This window comes from Rhamphochromis sp. 'chilingali' (genome assembly GCF_963969265.1).
Source record: "Rhamphochromis sp. 'chilingali' genome assembly, chromosome: 2".
NCBI lineage: Eukaryota > Metazoa > Chordata > Actinopteri > Cichliformes > Cichlidae > Rhamphochromis > Rhamphochromis sp. 'chilingali'.
The window spans coordinates 18,961,607-18,985,186 of record NC_137930.1 but is presented as its reverse complement, the minus strand read 5'-3'; the positions used below and the strand labels follow the sequence as shown (position 1 = coordinate 18,985,186).

The 23,580-nt window shown below is 42.8% G+C and overlaps 1 protein-coding gene across 1 annotated transcript in view; it reads right to left on the bottom strand.

The window, feature by feature from the left end:
* Nucleotides 1–23,580, bottom strand: part of pcsk5a (proprotein convertase subtilisin/kexin type 5a) — a 43,341-nt gene that overhangs the window by 5,748 nt on the left and 14,013 nt on the right. The window contains exons 16-34 of the mRNA XM_080874226.1: nt 20,662–20,852; nt 20,372–20,456; nt 19,899–20,002; nt 18,114–18,252; nt 17,766–17,881; nt 17,412–17,514; nt 16,364–16,500; nt 15,701–15,901; nt 15,530–15,598; nt 15,331–15,373; nt 15,023–15,165; nt 13,739–13,939; nt 11,131–11,211; nt 10,825–11,023; nt 10,212–10,426; nt 5,918–6,160; nt 3,982–4,218; nt 3,669–3,846; nt 2,907–3,124 (exon numbers count right to left, since the gene is read on the bottom strand). Of these exons, the coding sequence (XP_080730352.1) occupies nt 2,907–3,124; nt 3,669–3,846; nt 3,982–4,218; nt 5,918–6,160; nt 10,212–10,426; nt 10,825–11,023; nt 11,131–11,211; nt 13,739–13,939; nt 15,023–15,165; nt 15,331–15,373; nt 15,530–15,598; nt 15,701–15,901; nt 16,364–16,500; nt 17,412–17,514; nt 17,766–17,881; nt 18,114–18,252; nt 19,899–20,002; nt 20,372–20,456; nt 20,662–20,852 (2,903 nt within the window). The remainder of the gene's footprint in view (nt 1–2,906; nt 3,125–3,668; nt 3,847–3,981; nt 4,219–5,917; nt 6,161–10,211; nt 10,427–10,824; nt 11,024–11,130; nt 11,212–13,738; nt 13,940–15,022; nt 15,166–15,330; nt 15,374–15,529; nt 15,599–15,700; nt 15,902–16,363; nt 16,501–17,411; nt 17,515–17,765; nt 17,882–18,113; nt 18,253–19,898; nt 20,003–20,371; nt 20,457–20,661; nt 20,853–23,580) is intronic.

Sequence of the window (23,580 nt, the reverse complement as noted above, 5' to 3'; positions counted from 1 at the left end):
ATCCAGAGATGGTCTTTACCTTTTCACGTAAATGGCCTCCTTGACTCCGCACTCAAACCAGCTTTCCTCCCTGTCCAGGATGTGCACATCCTCATCCTTGAAAGAGTGTCCACTGGCCTGTAGGTGTAAATAGACCACAGAGTCCTGGCCTGACGAGATAGCTCTTCTGTGTTGTGCCATCCGCTTCGCCAGAGGTTGTTTGGTTTCCCTGATGTATGAATCCTGGCAATCCTCCTGGCACTTAACAGCGTACACTATGTTACTCTGTTTGTGTCGGGGGACCCGATCCTTGGGGTGGACCAGTTTTTGGCGCAGCGTGTTTTGGGGTTTAAAAGCCACAGAGACCCGGTGTTTAGAAAAAATGCATCTCAAATGCTCCGATACTCCTGACACGTACGGGATCACTACAGGTTTTCGCTTGGGCAGCAGTTGTCCTTCTCTCCTGGATCGGCTGGAGCTTTCTTTAGGCGCCTTCCCAGCTTTGACAAAAGACCAGCTGGGATAACCACATTTACTCAGGGCCTTCTTGATGTGATGTTCTGGTGTGTCTGTGGGGATGGTGTTTGCTCTGTGCTGTAGCTTAAATACTGATCCGTATGTGTAGGTTTACGGTACACAACAGCTTTTAAATGTCCCCCATTACTGATGGAAATCTCACAGTCTAAGAAGGCTAACCTGCCACTTTTCATATCCTCCCTGGTGAATTTGATGTGTCGGTCCACCGAGTTAATGTGATCCGTGAATTGCGGTAGGTCCTGAGATTTGATTTTCACCCAGGTGTCATCCACATATCTGAACCAATGACTTGGTGGTGTTCCAGGGTAGGATAGCAAAGCCCTCTTTTCCACTTCTTCCATGTACAAATTGGCCAAATGGGTGAAACTGGGGAGCCCATGGCACACCCATGTTTCTGCCTGTAGAACTGACCCTTGCATGTGAAGTAGGTGGAATGAAGACAGTTCCAAAAGCAAACACACTTGGTCAATGCTGAGACTGGTCCTGTTGTTGAGGTTTGGGTCATCCTGTAATCTCTTACACTCTGTGGACCGACAAGACAAAAATTGAACTTTTTGGAAGGTGTGTGTCCCATTCAGGTGGGGCACTTGCTATGGCATGACTTTTAAAAAACCCTGCTCGAAAACCCTCCAGCGTGGCTGAATTACGACAATCCTGCAAAGATGAGTGCGGCAAAATTCCTGCACAGCAGTCACTTGTGGTCTACGTAGGTTTGGAATGTTTCCCTTAATAATAAACACCTTATTTGTTAACTGCATTTTGTGTGTCTTTTTTTGATCTTAAACATTTAAGTGTGACAAACATAAAAAGAAAACAGGAAGGGGGCAGACACTTTTTCACACCACTGTAACTGAATGGCTGCTAATGGCTGGTTTAAGCTGTCCTTTACAGTTTTAAAAAGCATGTTTACAAATTGGCACAAAAATGTTTTTGGCCTTTCTTTTTCACAGCTGTGAGGTGTGTGAGCAGAGTGTGATTTGCATGGTGGGAGTATAAAGAAAAATATAAAAATTCCTCCTCCCCTTCTGATTTTAGTGCTGAATCTTGAAACTGCCTACAGCGCAAAAAACAATCAAATCAGAAACTGACTTTCACTCTCAGCAGTCGTGTTCCTGTGACAGAAAAGATGACACAGCGTAGGGCGAACGATCTGAGCCATTTCTGAGCCAAGCAACTTTTCAGTAAGGTGCCAAGCACTGAGTGAAAACTACCATTAACAAAATAAAAAAGAAATGATTTGGAGTGTCATGTTTTACAGGAGACTCACCCCCCCAAAGGAAAAAAAAAACCTACTACAGCTTCTTATTTAAAATGCTACACTGCAGTTATGCACCAAGGCTGGATGATTCACTCATTGAATCAATCACAGTTAAAACTTTGGTCCATGATGTTGTGAGAATTATTCACTCTCAAACTCGCGAGGGTTAATTATGGCACGTTATTATGTTTATAACAGGGATGTCAAAACAGTTTTTCATTGTCGGCCACATACAGCCCACTCTGATGTTAAGGAGACTGGACCAGTGAAGCTCTCACTGGTCCAGTCTCCTTAACAGTGTAAAGAAGAAGTATATATTTAATCCCCGAGAGAGCATAATTTAAACTGTGTAGTCATTTAATTGTAATCAAAGCTGCTAAGCTTGTGACAATACAGTTAAAAGTCCAAAATGTATACCTTCCGGCTTTCAAAAGCCAGTCAGTGGGCTGGATTAGAGTCTTTGCCTGGCTGATTCTGCCACCTGGGCCTTATTTTTGACACACATACACTAACTGCAGTAGTAAATAATTCATAGTTTAACAGGCTTCATAGTATATATGGCAACACTGGTTTCTTTACATTTTTTTACTTTATTTTTTATCATCTCACTCATTAAAAGTGATATATGATATCATTTTTAGTGGGCAGCATTTACATAGATGCTAATTACTCCTCACATTTGCTTATTGAAGTAGAGTGTCCTCTGTTGCATTTTAATGTAATTAAGTGACAAATACCATCACCTGCTGTGCAGTTAATTGTACTATTAACAAGAAGTCTGTGCTTCAGTTGTGGTGAATAAAATTCTAACATTTTATTTGTAGTCAGATTAAAAAGCAGGTGTCTGTGTCTGTGGGTGCAGCTTGCTAACCACTGCTTAAATAAACAGGTGATGTCTGGGTGGCTTTACATCTTTAATGTACAGTCTGTGATCTACAGTACTATACATCTGTCTGTAACATTTTTAATGTTACTTTCACCACATTTCATAGTCTCCAATGATTATATAGCTATTGACATGGAGAAAAAATAGTATAATCAAAATATTATGAGTGTGTGTGTGTGTGTGTGTGTGTGTGTGTGTGTGTGTGTGTGTGTATGCAATACATGAAGCTTTTCCTGACACTTGTACCTGAGCAGGTTCTGCAGCTGGCGTGGCAGTGCTCGCAGGTCCTGTGCACAGTGTCATGGTAGTATCCTTGAGGGCATGAGGCGAGACAACGGCCTTGTTTCCGCAAATAAATGAGGCCCGGAGCGCAGCTCAGGCAGCCGTTCTCCTCATCGCCAATACACTCACCACAACTGGGGTCACACTTTTCACACATTCTTGAGGCAGTGTTTCCATAGTGACTAGAGGATGGACAGATGGTCAAAAGTTATCACAGACTGCATTCAATTAAAAGAAATGAGATTAGAGCTTTGCTATTCCTCAAAGGAAATATCTTTACTCAGACTCACATTTAGCCATAGACATCTATAAATACTAACGTAATAGAGTAGAAAAAGAAAACAAATATTACTCTTGCATTGCTAGGCAATGCTGCATTGTCTGCATGCTGGTCTGTACAGTCTTTATATCCTGTTTGTGTTTTCTGAGTGAGTATTTAGCTGCATATCAGTTTAACGGTACATTAATTTGACTCCTAATCACCGCCTACTCCCTCAAAAATAAAGTATTATTAGCCTTTTATAGGCTATTTAAATGTCTGACCAAATTAGCTTGTACCTCCATATTGCACCCTGTCCATGTAATTAAAGAGCAACGGTTCAGTGTCCGTAACCTATTTGTGTGAATATGCTGATCTTTTTTCGTTAACGGCTACACTGTCTAACTGCATTTAATGTGATAATATGATGGATGAGCAGCAGAAGGACGGGGGGCAGGTTAAACTACCTGTGCTGGCAGGTCTCCACGCATTCTTTGCCCTCTCGAAATAGGTGGGCTTTACATGTGAGGCACTCGTGGTTGTGCTTTCCAACACAGGACTTACAAGAAGCGTGGCAGGGTTCGCATTTCTGCCCAGACTCCTGCTCGTAGTAGCCTGTTGGGCATTGATCCACACAGGTGCCATCTGTACCAACAAACACACGATCACGGGGGCTAAGCAAACATCGCAGATGCCTGACAAGCTTTCCAGGACACACAGCCTTGAGAGAAATCACTAGCTCTACCAAAAAAAAGAAGAAAAAAAAAGAACTCGACTCACTGAGCAGGAGATGTCTTGGGTTGCAGCTCAGGCAGTGGGTTTTGCCAGGACCCGAACACCTGTAGCAGTATTTGTGACACGGATGGCATTCCCCGTGCTGGTCTATGTACTGGTGAGGCGAGCACTTACTGGCTGATGGAATGCACTGGCTGTTACCATCCAGCATCTGACCCTCTCTGCAGCTGGTGCAGGAGCTAGCATGAGGTCCAAAGCACGTGAGACATGATGTATTGCAGTCTGGAAACAGAATTAGGAAGTAATTTAGTAGGATAGTATCAATGTTCCATCTCGACTTGATATCTATATCATTTTAATATAGTTTGACACCAAACTATAATCATATTAGGCAGAAGAATAAAAAAAAATACCATGCCAGGACTAAGTGCCAAAATATGTTTTACAAGTAAAAGTCCTGCAATGACAATGTTATATAATGTTTTACTTAAGCGTGTCTTTCCATACAGACTCAGACAAATCTGAAAAGGTTCCCCACCTCAGAATCAGATTATTTAATAAAATAACCTTATTTTAACCTTATATACATACATTAAGCCATGTATTGTACTATATATATATATATATATATATATATATATATATATATATATATACACATATGAAAAATACTGTAAATTTTTCTAAAATACAAGACCTTAGGAACTGCAGAGAGAATGGAGAGAAAACCCCAACAATCAGATGACCCTCTATGTACAAGCAGTTAGTGGCGACAGTGGGAAAGAAAAACTCCCTTTTAACAGAAAGAAACCTCAGAACCAGGCTCAGGGAGGGGCTGCCATCTGCAGAGGCAGAAGAAGCTTGGGGCTTGAGTTTGGGAGACAAATACTCTCTCTCTTTTTAAATTATGAGTAAAATGTTGCTCTTTTGTTTATTTCTCTTTTGATAAAGCTCAGAGTTATAGATCAGATGACCCTGAACCGTCCTTGAGTCTTCTCTCCTCATCTATTTGCATGCCACTGTTCTTTGTTTTTCTCTCTTGTGAAGTTCTGCTAAAGTCTGTTTGTTGTTTATCATCTCTCTGTGCTCTTCTCTCCTCTCTTCCCTTTCCCCTTACCCCCCCCCCCCCCCCACCCCCCACCCCTCCCCCCTCCAGCCGGTCACAGCAGATGGCCACCCTCCCACCCTGAGCTTGGTGCTGCTGGAGGTTTCTTCCTTTTAAAGGGACTTTTTTTTTGTTTTGTTTTTCGCCCGTCTGCCACCAAGTGCTTGCTGAAGGGGGGATTATTGGATCATTGGGTTTCTATCTATAACGCTGTTATCTTTATACTTAAAATACAGAGTGCCTTTAGATGACTAATGTCATTTAAGCTGATCTGGTGCTCTGTACATTTCATTAAATATAATGGTTTCCACATATTTGGTTCTCAAGCTACAGGATGACCCTTGAAAACATTTTCAGCAACAAAATTAAACTCTGTCCATTTCACCGCACAGCAGACACAGGTACATGCAAGTGGATGCATTTCCGTTGGCAGCTACTTTAAGCAGCAACAAAAGAGGGCATCGCCTACAACATTTTTGCACTTCTGTGTTTTTGAATAGCAAAATCAGAGCGGTGTGTCTTTCTCGAGGGAACTGTCTTTGGCATCTCTCTGCTGTTTTCAAGGTTTGACAGCTGCCTGTTAACCATCTCAGAAGCGCTGCTATTTCAGTCGGGAAACACGCTCAGGCATAGCAGAGAATATAATTGAGAAAATGTATGAAGGGCGCTCTACAGGACAGAAAATACAGCATCAACTTCAGGAGCGATGGGGTTGTCTTTGTCTTCTTATACACGGTCAGAGTGTATAAGAAGAAATAAAAACATAAAGGGGCACGACTTTATGCTGCTGAGGGGAGTCGACCAAATCAAATCAGTCCTGCTCACAAAAAACAAGACAGACGATTTGTGTTTTCTGCTGTGTGATAAATGTCGTACCTTTACAGTCTCCTGTTATACCATCCATAAAGGTATGGGAGGGACACGCTCCAAGACACGCCCCGTTGTGCAGGGTGGCCTCTGTGTCCGTGCAGGCGTCACAGTCGTTGCTGTTTGGCCCGTCGCACAAAGCGCAGTCCAGGTGGCACTGCAAACACCTCCCTTGCTCTTTGTCCTCAAAGAACCTCTCCGGACAGTCCAGCATGCACAGGCCCTCGTGGAGAAAGTGATACTCCTCACAGCCTGTGCCAAAAACACTCATAAATGCAGGAAGGATTTACTGCATGCATAAGGATCAGAGCCCTGTCATCAGTGCTGGATGTACTCTAACAGTTTTTTTTTCAACATGTGAAGACAAGCAAATCAGCAACTGTTATTCAACAGACAAAGATCAATGTTATCAGCCATGGTTTGGTCCGTATTCAACTGATTCTCCCGTTTAAGTGTTCATGTTTTGCCCGTGTTTCGTTTACACCTGTGTTCATTATTTGTACCTATTCTCTGGGTATTTATAGCCCCGCCTCTCCCTCAGTCTCATCAGTCTGTCGGCTGCTTCTATTTTTGCACGTGAGGCGCGGCACAGCTGGAATACACAAACCAGGGTCTGATGAGGACACTGCACCCACTAGTCCTTTGTGTTCACAACTCATTTTAGCCTTTTAGGGTGATCAAATGTGCGATCCAATGCCTGCCCTTCAACATCTGTTCTATGATAAAATAATTTAAAAAAGGTACATCTTGTGACATTGTGCTATGCTGTAAATTCCATTAAAAGTAGAACTGTGTTGTCATGAGCCCTGTTCATTAAACAGGAGGCTTTAACAAAACAATAGAAAGATGATGGAGCTGTGTCACATGTCAAGATTAATTGATCACTTTAAAATGATGGCTCTGACGCGAGGATGCCTCTCCTCGTGTCTCTTTCTCTCCTCCCAAATCTCTGTGAGGAGCACGAGGAGAGGAGGTGAGGAACCTGAGAAATGAGAAGAAGGCATCCACAGATACACAGAGTCTAAACCTTGTACATGTTGCCCTTAGAAAATTTGTTTGAAAAGGTTTCAAGTAAGCTTATTGTGTGCTTGAATTATTATTTTTATTTCTGACATGAGTTTAACACATCTGGGAGCAAGTCTAATTCTATCAGCCTTATTCTGTCAGGGTTGCCGCTGATGGGGTTACAGCTTTTAAGTGACACAGTCGGCATTGTTTGCCACCTTTCTTTCCTGGCATTTAATTGGCATTATAGAGCGAGATTCCTGCCTCGCTTACTGACAGCAGCACATGAAACAGACACACATTCATAGAGCTCTTAAAAAAAGAGAGAGAGAAAAAAAAATCAAACATACCGTACAGTGCTATTCCTCGCTCACATACTGCTGCTTTGGCTGCAGCCAGTGTGTTGCTTTTAATTTAGGTCTTTTGCTTACTGCCAACAGACTTTGTCCGTGGTTTGCGACTGGTCGTGCTAGCAACACTGCTTTCTTCATGTGCACAAGCTGTGCATGAGCTCACAGACAGATTTGTGCAATGGCTGAGCTGGATTGCTGGTGTTAGGGTAAGTGAAACTCTGAGTATGCTAAATTTTTTGATACAAACGATTAATCATTTGGAGTCATATTTCTGATCATCAGCTGATTAAAAGTGCAATGTACCCACATTTTTACCTCTGTTTTGGTCTCCACCATCTACTGAGTTCAGTTCTCAACAGATAACTAAACTACTTTGCTATTTAGTCAACTTTGGGGTGACTTGGTGAAATCGAAACAGCTATAAAACTCTATAGGAAAAAAAGACAATGTTGGGGTAGAGGTAATTAATGATTGTTTGTCTGAGAGATGACACAAAAACTACCTTCTATCTTCTATAAAATCAAAGGTTTTGGCAGCTGGTCTGGAGCATTCAGATGTGTGTTAACACACGACAAGCAGGAAAGTCTACAGCAACAAAAATGACCTTAGAGAAGCAATTGTTGCTGCCCATCATTCAGGGAAGGGCTGTAAAGCCCTTTCCAAACAACTTCAAGTGCATCACTCTGCATCGAGAAGGATCATTCACAAATGGAAAAAACATTCAACACAGTTGCCAATCCTCCCAGGAGTGGATGCTGCAGCAAATTTACCCTAAGGTCAGACTGTGCAACACTCAGACAAAATACAAAAAAACTTGATAGGCCATGCAACAGGACAATGATCCCAAGCACAGCGGCACATCTACAAAAAATGACTGAAAAGGATGAGAATATAAAGCACCTTGAGCTATATAAGTAAAACTGAATTGGATCCCGGTGTTGCAATAGTTCGGCCAAAAACCACATCTCAACTGAAATTTGATGACAGAAACATAAACAAACCCTAATAAATGAAAGCAACAATGTAATGTAAATTTCTCCACAACAATGTGAGAGACTGATACAGCTATATGGAAAATTATTCACTCTTTATTATGAAGTTTTTTTTAAATTATGCCCCGATAAATAAAACATTAAACTTAAAGGTGGTGCACTTTTTTTCCCATGTGATTGCACAAATCAACCTGGGGGAATTGTGACGATGTGTTTGAAATTGTACTGCACTCCAATAGTTATTTAAAGTATTGAACTAAATGGCAACCCCATAGTAATGCTTTAGGAAAAAATAAATGCTTATAGTTGTAAAGAACATGCTGTACAGGAATCATTCTCTGCGGCCTGCTGGAGCGGGAGGGCTAGGTGGAGTTGGCCGTCCGACTGCGGTCTGGAGTGTGGGGCCTCCCTGCTGCTGCGGAGTCGGGGTGGTCTGCCTCTCCCCACCGCAGGGAAAAGGGTAACACCACCTGGGTCTGGGTGCAGTTCCCCCCTCCAGGGGCAAGGGTACCTAGACCCGGTTTGTAGAGTACGCTTGGGGAGTGTGATCGTGTGTACAGCGTCTCTTTATGTCTGTCTCCACGTTGGTTGAGTGTGGAGTGAGTGCATATGAGAGCATGAGGGGGGGAATGGATGTTTGTGTCTGTGTGTGCCTGTATGTCTGTGTCTATATGTCAGGTTGGGTATCAGACGCCACCTCTCTGGGGACATCTTAGGCCCTCCAAGGTTTGGAGGCCTATCTCCACCTACCACCACTTCCCCTGCCGGTGGCGGACTCCCTCAGGTGTCGGTGCGTTGGTGGTTCTTTGTGTCTGGGGGTGGGCGTCCAGGTACACACCGGCTCACTCCTTGGCGGCCGCTTATCGGGGCCTGGAGCCTGGGGCTCGCTCGGGCCCCTTCGGGGGTGGGGTGCCCCCGGCCTCTCGGCCTGGGGCTCGGTCACTCAGGCACAGCTGGCGGCCGGCGGAGCTCACGGGCGCGTCACTGCAACTCCCCCTGGCTTCTGCTCCGCGGCTGCTGAGTGAACCCTCATCTGGGACTCTCCTCAGCTCTTACTGGAACAGTGGCGCGGCTGCCCCTCTGTTGGTCTTCCATGGTTTCTTGTGTTCTGGGGGCCTCTGGATGTCTGGAGTTTTGATCTCCTCCATACCTGCTTCACACCCTGGAGGACGGGGCTGTGGCCCCCCCACACTCCCTAGCAGATCGTTACATGGAGAAACCTTTGGAATACAAGCGCGCTGATCCACACAGGTATGCACACGGGTGTTCACTGCTCGTAGACCCAAATTACACCTTTCTTGGTTGCTACTTCGAAGCACATCTGTCCTGCGTGCTGCACAACAACATTGAATATTTAGTATTTACTGCTGTTTACACTTAGCTAGATTAATGCGATGGTGTTGTGTTTAGTATGTTGCTTTGTTTTTTGTTTTTTTTGTCTTTTTTTGCTTGTTTTCTATTCTTCTCTCAACAGGTGATCCAGGAGATTTTTATTTTTTTTTCTCCCCCCCTTTCTCACTGTCCCTCTCCCCTTCTGTTTTTCCTTTCCTTCCTCTTTCTTTCTCCCTTTCCTATCTCTCACTCATGTCTGTCCCGTCTGTAACATCTGAAAATAAAATATAATAAATAATAAAAACAAAGATCGACCAAATGGACCAATACGGCAATGCCACGATGATCCATTTGGCAAAGTAAATCCATTGGGTATCCTTGTTGGTCTTCAGACAACAATTCTGATGGCTAAAGAACCAAATGGGACAGGCGAAAGAAAAAAAAAAAAAAAAAAAAGGAATCATGCATAATGCTTGCTGTGTTGTAATGCTGCTGGTAATCATATGGAGTCAGTCATATATGCTGACAAAAGAATAGTAAAAGCACAGAAAGAGCTAAAAGCGGAAGACTGAAAAAGCTCCTACAGCTGAATTTGTCGTAGTTTGCATTGCATTTCAGTACCTGTGCAAACGCCGAGTGGGTCGCACTCCTGGCAGGCTGAGGGGCAGGGTTGGCATTCTCTCTCCTGCACAGTGTGTGCTGGAGGACACTTGTCTACACACTGGTGCTTGTGTAGGAGAAGAGGTTCTTCACAGCTGAGGCAGTGGGTAGCATTCCTCGCACAAGATGCACAGCCAGGTGCACAGCTATGACAAACCTGGCCTGCAGGAAAGCCCCTATTGGAAGCAACACAGAGCTTGATGGACAGGTAGAAAACGCAGGGCAGCACACTTAAAATATACTTTCCATTAGGTTTGTATTTATTCTGTTATTCGCTTTGTTCTTGCTGCAAACCATGTAGGAATAACATGTACTGGTAAAGGAGGCCACTTAGCAAATAGTAAAAAAAGGTCACATGGTCAGAAAGTTTAAATGAAGCTTCATAGCTTGGAGCTTCAGCAAGATCAATATAGGGTTCTGGCTTTAAGTACATAAAAAATTTAATAGAACATCACGTAGGAAATGTCAAAATCACAGGCATCTTCTGACATTTATTTTTGGCTCGCCAGAAGACGTGCCTCAAACATCTTGTGTGACATTTAGAAGATAGCAGCAATAGGATCGACCTCCTGACCTCACACACTCTTGAACACACTGCCCATCCTGTAGGAACAACTGAGCTTTGCGAGCACTCTGGCAGCGGATGCAGTGCTGAGCGTCCACACACTGCAAACAACCTGCAGGGCACGCCTCGCACACACCGCTCAGCTGACTGGCAATGAAGCCCCCCGGACACTTTAACACACATGTTTGCTGCGTGGTCAAAAATCGCCCTGAAGGACAAATAACAAAAGATGAACGTCATCATTGTTAGCTCAGAGCTCAGACAGCAAGCTGCTGAGGTCTGAAACAGCTTAAAAACAATAAACCAGTGACAAACCTTTTGCACATTTTGTACATTGGTTCTTCTCCGGTCCAGCGCAGGACTCACAGGATGGGTGGCAGTCCTCGCACTCCCCATCTGGAGGGCAACAACACTACAATCATCATAAAGTGTCATCTAACAACACAACACATAACAGACGCAAACTGACCCAGAACCAGGTGTATTTTGTTATTCTGCCCGAAAAACTTCATTCATGTACTGAAAGTGTTTGTTAACAAAATTACGTTTTAATCACTTGAAACCTCAGAGAATGGTTGCCAATCTTCTTATAGACTCATCGGACAGTTTATTAGGCTTACTCGCTAGTACTGGGCTGGACACTTGACCAGCAACAATGCTCAAACAGGCTACAGCACTTCTCAGTAATGAAGGTGAACTCAGTCTGGGACCAACAAGCATGACGCATTCAAAGTGACTTAAAACAGCTTTCTTCCCCATTCTGATGCTTAGTTTGACCTTCAGCAGGTCATCTTGACCGTCTATATATGCCTAAATCCACCGAGTTGCAGATTTGATATCTGCTTTAATAAGCAGTTACAGATATTTAAACATGTGTAGATGTGTACCTAAAAGTGGCCAACAAGTGTATGCGCTGGAAGCTAGAATATTGCGTTTAGTCTAATTCAAACAGTTTATATATTATATAAAACTTGAGCTACCAGCTTATTAGCACAACTGGGTGACTTGGTGAAACTGAAACAGCTACCATCTTTGAAGCTGGTGAGGCTAACACTGTCCAAACTCTTAAAACATCTACAAAGATGTTTTAATTCAATAGATTTTTAGGTCATGTCTGAACAGTAAAAATGTCAAAATATTACTATTTACTGTCAGTGACTTCTACAGTTCTCATCCCAATTTCCTGGAAACTTTTATACTATTTGACAGACCCAGCAAATCTGTGTTCTGTGGTCAGTTTGTATGCTTAGTAATCTTTCATAGCTTCTACTTTTGACTGAAATGCCTCGATCACAACATCCCACATAGCAAAATTGGTATGGCCCGGATCTGGACCACACAATGTGCTTACACATGGCCCACATACCGCAAAGAATGACGGCCCTTTGGTGGCCCAGATCTGGTTTGCCAGAGGTGGCCCACACATGGGCCAGCACAAGGCCAGTTGCAGAGACACTGGTGGTCCTGTGCTGGCCCATGTGTTGATTACCTCTGGCAAACCTGGTTTGGGCCACCAAAGGGCCGTCATTCTTTGCGGTATGTGGGCCATGTGTAAGTTGTGTGCAGCCACGGGCCAGTTGCAGACACACTGCTGGCCCTGTGCTGGCCCAGAACAGTTTCAGCTCTGGCCTCCGATGTCAGCCTAATGTGTACCTTAATAAAGCCATGTAATTACAACATGTGCCGGAACATAATAACGCAAAAGTAACATGACAACACTCTGTTCAGACAGTGAATGGACTGATTCTTATATAGCGCTTTCTACTCTCGTGGATTACTCAAAGTACTCTATACAACATTCACCCAATCACACACTTTGTCTAAACTGAGTGCTTCCTAACTACATTCATACATATTCACACTCTTGACATGCAGACTGAAGGAACCAGGGATTGAACCACTAAGCTTCCGATCAGTAGGTGACCTGTTCTACCTCCTGAACTACAGCCACCCAGTGGTAAACATGAGTAAACCCTCACTAGGTTTTGGATAAAGTGTACACTCAGAAACCTGCATTTGAAACGTTGGCTACTATAGCAGTATAGTATTGCAACATGGCATTTGGGTCTTCTAACTAAAATAGGAAAATAGGAACACATAGGAACATCACTGCCTGACCTGGCCCACGTCTGGTTTACACTCTGCCATGACATCAGTCAGTCAGAAGTGCCAGCTTGATGCCAGGTCCAGGCCAGACCTGTTTTCTATGAGCCTGGGCCACATAAACCAAACCACAATCGGGACAGATATGGCATGCCATCACATAAACAGTGCCATCTATGCCAGGCCTGGCCCATATCTGGATGACATACCATTTACCATGCTAGAAGTCAGCCAGAGGTGCCGGCTACAGTTCACACAAAGTGGGGAAAAACTAATTCCAACATAATCATGGATAAACCCTTACTTGTCCTTTTGCTTTTTATTTAGATTCAACAGATGATACATTACTCATCTGTCTAACTTATCTAAGCTATCGAAGACTTAAAACCTAAAACGAGTACTCATTTGAAACTTAAATTGAGCTTTGTCACTGCTCAGATTTAAAGTTTGAGAATAACTTTATTTCCCCGTGCTCGTTTTCAATCTTTGTATTAACCTATGCACTTTTCTCAGAGTTATTTAAGTTTCTAATAATTAAGATGTCTTGCCTCAAACTAATTACCATACATTGTTTAAGGTCTGTCAAACTAATTTGCGAAGGGAACAAAATGTTCAACGCACACAATCAATTATTTCTAATTCTGTGTCTGGCTGACATGCATTCTGTTTTTGGGTACTTAAGATGGTACAGAGTTCAGGGACAGTGGCACACAGACCAATTACCCTCCAAGATTTCTTTTCTGCTCCTGTGAAAGTGCCCAAATCCCTGATTCATTATGGGCAGACAGATGGATTAGTGGAATACAAGTATTAGTCTCACCGCTGAGAAAGGTCTTAATGGGACAGACCTCATGGTCAGACACACACTCTCCATTTTCTAGCGCCTTTCCCTCCTCACACAACAGACAGTCCTCGTCCTCGGGGCCGCTACATGTCACACAGTCCGAGTGACACTCCTCGCAGTTATTGGAGTCTTCATCGCCGTAGAAACCATCCGGACATTCTGAAACGCACTTCCCCTCTGAGGAAAAAAAAACGTAGCCTCTGATAAGTACTTCATGTGATCCAGGTGGGCAGGCTGCACTTTACATTAAAGCAGCCTTCAGCAGTTTCACACATCAGTTTAAAAAGTTTAGAATTACTAAAATACTAAATTACCCAAAGACAGTATCACTATGTATTAATATAATTAATATATGAAAAAACAAGTCATTTGCATTGGTTTTTAACGATTGCTCTAATAAATGACTAACCATCTGTGAGAAAAAAATTATTTTTACTGAAGACTGGGAGGACTGGTGAGGTCCAACTGGTCCTTTGTGGATTATCCATGTTATCTTAAAGCTTTTCTTTCTTTTCTAACTTTCAAAAATTCTAAAATCTGGCCATAGGTGTTTCTTTGTCACCCTGCAACAGATTGGTGACTTGTCCAGGGTGTACTCTGATTCTTGCCCTATGTCAGCTGGGATTGTCACCCTCCATCACACCATTCATGGGCCTGAGCTGGATAACCGGAAGAAAATGGATCTTATTCATCTTCCAGCTGCTCCCTTTACGAGTCACAGCAGATCACCTGCCTCTCCCTAGAATCCTCTTCTGTCAGACCAATCATCTACATAGCCTCCTTCACTATACTGGATCTAAGAAATGGATGGATATGCCATTTTTATAAAATAATATTTCAGTTTTTGTTTGCTTGTGCACTAATTGACCTATCCAGTTACTTGCCTATTATATTTTCTATCTAGATAGTTATAATACTAAAGCATTTAATGGCACGCATCACAAAAATCCATCTAATCTCATGCTTTACTCTTAAAAAATGATTTCATATGTCATTGCAAATAAAATGATGACAGGGTCTCTGTCCATGCTGATAACTTATAGCACTTCAATAACGATGATGTAAATAATCCTTTACAAACTCCAAAAATATTTATCTCCAAAATTGCTGATGTAAGTAATTTAATTACATGAAGGTTCCATATAATTCTGTTACATACTTACAATGTAAAAATGTTACATTTAATGGAATCTGGTCGAATGGGTTAGGAAAATATTCTTTGAGTGTAGCTTCACGTCTTACCCAACGAGGGCAAATTACCTAATAAGAAGAGGTCGCTCTCACACCAGTAGCACTCGTGTTCATCGCAGCTCACGCAGTTGTCGTCACACGGAATGCAGGTCATTTCTTCTTCTACGCTGTACGTCTTAGCTGGGCAGTTTTTGTAGCAGCCATCCTGGAAACTGACGACAAAAAGCAACGGTTGATGTTTGCATCACACACAAACATGAACTCTACTCTCACTGCCAGCGGAGGTCTTTTGCATTAGCTCAGAGATTAAATGAAAGAGAAAAGTGAGCCCAGAATGGCGAGATCACACACGGTGAGAGCGAGGCACACAGCCTTACTTGTAAAAGCCCTCAATGCAGGACAGACAATGCCTGGGGTTATCTGTCAAAAGCAGACAAAAAAAAAGAAAAAGAAAAATTCAGTCGCCTTTTTTTTTTTTAAGGGGACCTTAAGGGGGCGGGGACACCTTAATTTTTTTCCACTGTGGGCGACATTCATTTGGGAAAACTTTATTATGGCTACTGGGTCATGACTTACACAGGACACACTTCTTGCAGCCTTGCTCGCAGGCCATGCAGTCGTCATAATCTGGGTCTTCCACCTCACCTGAGAAAGGAGACAGAGAGCGGAGGGTGAGAGCGCGAGGTCAGTGTGGACAGGTGTGAAACAACGCTCCTTAAACACTCCTCAACATGCAACCTTGCTTACCTTCCCCACACTCCAGCTTAACACAGGATCCATCAGAGACATAGTAGGAGGCGTTACACTTCAGGCAGTGGTTGGGGCCTGTGCAGAGTCGGCAGTGGTCTACACAGGGCTCGCAGGTCCTCTGCTTGGTGTGGTAGAAAGCCTCAGGACAGGCGTCCAGACACATGCCTTTATAGAGGTAACGCTCCACCTTAAACTTATCTGGAGAATAAACAGCAATTTCACTAGAAAGCCACGTCTGTAGTTAGGTTTGAGGCCATTTCTTTAAGAGAATGGTGAATGGACTAAGCATTAATCTGTGGCTGGGGTTTGGGGAAGGCCTCAGTGAGGACTGCCTGCGGCTCACGGGGCCTCCAGATGGATTCATGAAGAGTGTGAGAAACAATAAAGACAGAGTCAGGGAGGGTGGCGCATGAAAATGAGGATGAACCCGTTTGTACACCTGTACATGGTGTGCACCATGCCTCTCACTTCATGACAGCTGGGATAGGCTCCAGCCTAAATCTCAAAGTTTTAGTGTAGCCCTTGGGGAGTTTGTGGCTTTATATTTACAAAATATAATTTTTCCTTCCTTTTCATCTTTTTAATGTCTCAGCCAGTTTTCCATTCACATACTGCACACACCACGTCACACTTACCGCGAGCTACTCATTTCGTACTCACCGGTGTCACAGCTCGTGCAGTTGGCTGGCCCCGCGTCCACACACGTGGCACAGGTGTGGTCGCACAGGTGACACCGGCCACCCGACTGGTACTTCCCACTGGCGCATCCCACCACACAGCGGCCCTCATCCAGAGCCCTGCAGCAGGCAACATCAACATCACAAAATCAACACATATGAATTATAAGTATGTAAATGAGCTGAACTCATTTAAATCCCAGCGTGTACCATATGGTGCATTTACACAGATGTAGCTGGATGTGCCGACAAAGGGAGGAGGAGAAGAAAGGGTGGGAATGTTGGCTGAAATGTGGGTAATGTGGGAGTCTTCTTTTTTTGACATTTTATCCATGAGGAGCATCAGGGAGACATCTGGTCAGCAACATGACAACAATAGCCACGAGCTGTATGCTTCATTCATGACAAGAAATGGAGTCCTTTTACAGATGCTATCTCCCTCACAGAGCTCCCTCCAATCATGGAGTCAGAACTTGGATAACAGGAACAGAAAGGGTGATAGGATGATGCTTATCATTAAGTAATTAAGTGTTAAGGTACAGTTTCCTTGAGACCATAAACGGCACATTTTGTGCTTTATTTATATTTTGCCCCAAGTGGGCAGCTTGGGTGGAGTACATCTGTAGTTTGTGAGGGCTGCCTGAACCCAGAGTTAGTCAGTTTGCAGTGGCACCTCTCAGGTTGAAGCTTTGAAACAGACACGTTCTTTTTTTGTGCTATTTTTACGTTAAAATAAAAAGAAATAATTATTTATCGAGAGGTTTGATGGGGATATATATATATATATATATATATATATATATATATATATATATATATATAAAAATCACCCTGTCATAAGTGTTTCAGCTGTATACCAAGGCTTATTTCATCGTATTACATAGAAAGAATCAATGTCGTACTAGCTTGCAAACAATGGCAATAACAATTCATCAGGGAAATATTATTTCAGGCTCACACCCAGCGAAATATCATGTATTATAGAGAAACAGTGGCATGCACTCAATCTAAAACAGTCAAGTCCAGCTCACTGTGAAGAAATACAGCTGATGCAGTCTTCGCTTTGCGGCCCTGTGCACTTCAGGCACGTTGCGTGGCACGCGTGGCACTCCCCGTTACTGTCCTGGTACTCTCCTGTTAGACAGAAAGCAGGAGAAGCACACTGACTCAGAAATGAATAACCATCTGAGGTGCAGAGGTGGTTTTCATGTGCCACGGCTGAATGACTTCTGGTTTAACAAAAAAAATCTGAATGACTCAGAGATGCGAATGCATATTTCATGCTAAACTGACACATATTAATGGATTTTGCTTCTGTGTTAAATATCATTTAAATTTATGAACCAAACGTGTCAAGAATAAAATGTGGAAGACGGCCGACCGACCGTCCGTGCACTCGGTGTCAGCAGCACACGCTCCCCTCTGCAGGCTGTGACCGCTGGAACAGCTGCTGCAGTTCCATCGGCTCGGCCCCACACAGGTGAGACAGCTGGCGTCACACCTGAAGAGAGGAGCACAGAGAGTGAACAAGTGAACCCTTCACACAAAAATCCTGACCACACAAAACACACACAGAAAAAATAACTAAACCCCACTCCATACAGGCGCACAGCAACAACAAACATGAGTGCCAAAACAAGCACAAACACACGTGGAAGCCAACCACCAGAATAAGGCCTGCCACCAGCAGATAAACAAACCTCCCACACCTGAACACACACCAGTGAGCTCACCTCCTACATATCCTGTGCCCATCAGCTATCTCTGGGTTTGGTTCTGTGGCGTAGAAGCCAGCACTGCAGGAGGACACGCACCTCCACTCCTCCATCAAGTAGCCTTCTGCACAAGTGTTGCACGCCTCAACACCTGCACCTGGTGCAGCATGAGGAGAACACACACACACACACACACACTTAACTGGATTACTGGATAAAGGACATAAAGGAGCAATGGGGCGTGAAAAGCGCTATATAAATCCAATTAGGGCTGGGCCATATTATACCGTTCACGGTAATACCGGTATAATGTTAGGCAACGATAGGAAAATGAAATATCGCGATAGAATGGGAGTAAAACGCGCATGCGCAGTGCCTTTGTTTTCATACGCACATGGCCGATTGTTGAGTGAAACAAATGAACCAGAATTGGTTTGTAAAAATGGTGCAACTTCAGTGATGTGGAACTGGTTTGGCGTTTGTCCGTCAGATACACAACAAAGCACATTTTTTGCAGAACATGCAAGCGGCCGTCGTTATTGTCGTATTTGTCGGACTAAGATGCTCTTAAATCTGGGAGTAATCTGGGTCCTAAACTCCGTACCTTCAGGTCAAACGAACACTGCAGCATCACTTAGAGTTTAAAAACTGTCTAAATTCTTTCATCTTTAATAAAACGATCAGCATTGCTGCTTTACCAGGTGTAACTATGAAGTTTAACTTCCAGGCATCCATGAAAACAAAAGTTATTACATTTAACGGAGTTAGAAGTTAGCAGGAAGCTAGCGGAAGTTAGCTCGCTAGTTTCGCTAGTTACCCAAGCATGATATAGCATGTTCTGACTGAGAGATTTCTGAATAAATTCAAACGTACAGCTCTGCTATCACTTCCAACATAAATGAAGACGGGAAACTAAACAGCAGTGACGTTTGTAGGGTTACTGAAGTTGGGCTAGCTGCTATATAATGATGTGCTACGTGATCGCTAGCGACACAACTATGTTAGCATGACATAAACAGTGAAGCTGAACACTAACACTTTTCCACTTATAAAAGTTAACGTGCCTGATAGTTAGAGACAAATGCAATCGCATGGCAGGATGCTGTAAACGGACCAAACTTCAGTCAGGAGAACAACTGAGATAATCCATAACAACTGAGATAATCCATCCACAATACGAGGTTAGTCATTAATATACTGCAACAACATGGGAATAGAGCAGCTGCCAGAGAATTCAACATTAATGAATCAATGGTACAGAAGTGGAGGAAGCAAGAAGAATGAGTTTAATAAAGTTTGACTTATCTGACTGCTTTGTTTCGCTTAATGTGCCTTATAATCCCGTGCACCTTATGGTCCGAAAAATACGTACTGCACACTGCAGTTTAATGTTGCAAAGCACCTCTTTTTAACTTCAGTGGATATTATACATGGTTATGCTCAGGATATGTCAGCCCATTTCTACTGGAAATGCCTTTTGGTTAAACTTTCAGCAAGGAATTTGTATTCGCACTGTTAAATTTTTATATAGCTTTAATGTACATAAAAACCAGCTTCTTGTTTAAGTGAAAATAAAAGGAAGGTTGTCTTTTTGCACTAGTAATGTTGTGGAGTTGTATTTTGTCTTGCATAAATTATATCGTCAGTTATATCGTTATCGCAAATTTTCAAATATATATCGTGATAAATATTTTTGGCCATATCGCCCTGCTCTAAATCCAATCCATTATTATTATTATTATTAATGCAAACGGCAGCAGTAAAAAACAAAACCAAAATGTGACTTTTGACCCCCGCTCTCACCTGCACAGGTAGCGCAGGCCTGGTGACAAGGCTTGCACGCGACTTCCTGCGGGTCATGGTAGAATCCGGCTGCGCAGCTCCGCTGGCACCGGTTCCCCTGTAGACTAGAGAGGATGGAGCGAGCATGTGGCACCGTGACACACACAGTCAATCATGTGACACCAAAACGGATGAGTCACTGCTTTCATCCCACAGCAACACCACCACAAACACTCGGTGAACTGAGTCAGTGAAAGCTTTATTCCGGAAACTTCGAACTCTTTGTCCGAGATGTTTTGTCCTTTCAAGTAGCAATACAGCAAAGCGTCGATTAAGATAAACTTATCTTTCTAGAAATGTTATGATTCTGCTGAGGGTTTGTGTGTGTGTTTGCTCGCGTGTGTGAGGAGAATCAGTATTCTCAGAGGCTTAGGGGAGAAGGAGTGGTGTTTACCGAGCAGTTAATTTGAGCATCATCAGAGAGTTTGTTTCACCTTGTGTGTGCTTTGCATTCTGTGCAGATGCTGTAGGAGGTGCACTTCAAGCAGTTTTCACTGCACTTTCTGCACATGTTTGCATCTGTGGGGAAATCAAACAATACGCATGGAGTATACACATCAGAGCCATTAATCAATCTTACTCACATACCTTCAACTGCAGTTATGTCAACTGACTATTCATTAGTGCAGCTGCATTCAAACCGCTCCTCTGTAACCCAGTCAAGGATTTTTTTTCTTCTGTCGCATTAATTTAATCACAAAAAATTTCACAAAACAGAACCAACCGTGGTCGAGGTAGTAGTTTTCCCCACAGATCGCTGTGCAGGTATTGGTCCCCTCAGTCAGGTGATGGCCAGGCTGACAGGAAGTGCACTGGTCACTCCGACTTCCAGTGCAGCTCTCACAGGAGGCGTAGCACCTCTTACAACGCCGACGGTCACCCCAGAATCCCCTGGGACATCCTGATACGCACAACCTATCGGACAGCCATGAACCAGAGGACACAGAGGACGAGAGGTGTTGCTATTGATTCGGAGTGGAAAAAATTATATTGCGGGTCAATTTTTGAGATGAGGACACACTCAAATAAAAACTATTTTTCACCCTCAATAAGCATGAAGCAATAATTTTGACTGAAATAAAACTGAAATACGTAGAATCAAAGATTTATTTATTCAAGTAATTAATAATTAAGAAAATGTGCTTGCTATAAACTGAATGTATACAAATGGAGTTATCTTAATTTGACCAGATTCCATTAAACGGAAATTTAACATTGTATTATGTAACAAAATTACATGGAAAATGTACATGGAAATAAATTAGATAATTTAATTTGAACAAATATTTGTTTTTAGTACAATGAAAAGCAAAAGTAATTCATAAAACCCCAAAACTACCAAGGACAGAATTACCAGACCCCTGATGCTCAGCCATGTGTCCTTTTTGCTGGATAACAGCCTGAAGTTTTCAGCAAATCTCACACTCCTCTCCTGAGCAACCCCAGCCCATTCTTCTTTGGCGAGTCTCTCAAGCTCCTCCAGATTTCATGATCTTGTGGCACCGACCTGGAGCTACAGATTTTCAGATCTGTCAGGCTCTGTGCAGACCAGTCAGTAACCGTCACTTTGGTCTCCTAGGGGTAGTCCTTCACCAGGCCCGACACATGTTTTGAGTCATTGTCATGTTAAAAAACAGCAATGATGCAGACCCAGTTTTGCTGCTGACTACTTGAGGTTTTCTTCCAAGATGGTCAAACATCCTTCTTTCTTTGTAACTTCTTCCACCTTGATGAGATTCCCAGTTCCAGACACACTGAAGCACCTCCTGCCACCATGTTTTAACTGTCAGGATGGTATTCTTTTGGTTGTTTGCCTCTCTTGTCTTTCTCCAAACATAAGCAACATCTATGTGGCCAAAGAGCTCAAGTATCAACTAGAGATGGCACGATACCACTTTTTTATGTCCGATACCGATACCGATATCATAAATTTGGATATCTGCCGATACCGATATGAATCCGATATAGTGTTTTTTAGTCAACAAAACTGTTTTTTAAATATCTTGCTGCATTTTGTATAAGTTCATACTCAAGTTTAAAACAACAACTACACTAAAGCTATTCTGTTATACCTGTATGCAAAAAAAAAAATTTCATAGTTCAGCAATACTGATCAATCTAATAAACTTGAACCTACACCATCCTCCCTATTCTGGTATTTTAAAGAGTACTTAGCATAAATATTAAGCAACCTAACTAATAGGGTTCCAACTCCCAGCAACAACAAAAATAAATAAATAAAAAATAGGGAACCACCCCTCACGCTCCACCTCATGATGCTTAATCGACGTAATCAACCTTAATTTGATGCAGTGTGAAAAAAAAATACACAGAAATCAATTATTTTTCAAGAAATATTAAATAGATTCAACATCTTTCTTCAACAAAATTGCAGACTGCACAGATGGTACCTTCCCAAAGGAAAAAGTACTATAGCTTACTAGGGTATTTATATTAGACTTAATAGTCACTATATACAGTAATTGACTTCTATTCATTTTACATCAAATTAAAACTTTGGGTGTCAGATAATTATTTATTAAAAGCTCGACATTTTAAATGAGAATAAGAAAGAAAAGTATGTCTTTGTGCCCCCTTTTCCCTGTTAATGCCCTATCGGCCCCCCTGGCTAAACTTTGCTAGATCCGCCCCTGCACAGTTACCAGCCGTCAGCTACGTAGAAAAAGATCCTCGAGTAGAAAGTAATATTAAATACATTCTAACAACAGCTGATCAAGCTTAAACGTGCTGCTGTTGTTCAGCCGCTGGTTTCCTCTTTCTGGTGCAAAGTGGGCCAAAAGCAAACTAGAGACACTGACTCGCACAGAAAAGCCGATCAGCTGATCGTTAAGCAGTTTCATGATTGAAGTAGCAGCAAGAAGAGGCAGTCGCTTGTTAAGCTTAACGCAGGAATGCTTTACAAACATTCAGAGATGGACTTACACACTTGCTTTACTTCTCTCGGGATAACTTTGTCGGAGATGAAATGCCGGGTTGCTAGCGAAGCTCCAAATGCTATCCAGACCACCGACAGGTCCCGCATGCCACAGCCGCTCTATCACGTGATGCATACTGCTAACGTTCTGAGGTGAGTTATGGCGTGTTGCAAGTTTTGTGAGGTGCTTTCGTGATATTTAATGGATCGGATTACATTTTTTATTTTTCTCCGATATCCGATCCAGTAATTTAGGTCAGTATCGGACCGATACCGATACGTAATATCGGATCGGTCCATCTCTAGTATCAACTCACCTGACCAAAGGATGCCCGTCCAGTATGCATAGTCTTTCTCCAGGTTGTCCTTAGCATACTTCAGTCTGGCTTGAAGGTTTCTCTTCTGCGGCAGTGAAGTTATTCTTGGTCTGCAACCTCATGGCCCACTCCCGTGCCTAGTTCTAGTCACTGTCCCTTTTGAGACTATAATTCCTGATTTGGCTATTAGTTATTGATTAGAGTCTTTGCAGTTATTCTGGAGTCTCTCGCTAGTTTTCTTTCCAGGATCTTTGAAATATTTTGTTTGCTACATCTGCCAGATGTGTGGCTCTCTTTGAATGACACTCCAGTCACTGACACTCTAGAAAGGCTGTGATAACTTTGCATATCCATAAAATTAAGCTATAAAGTTAAACCACATCAGTGGTTT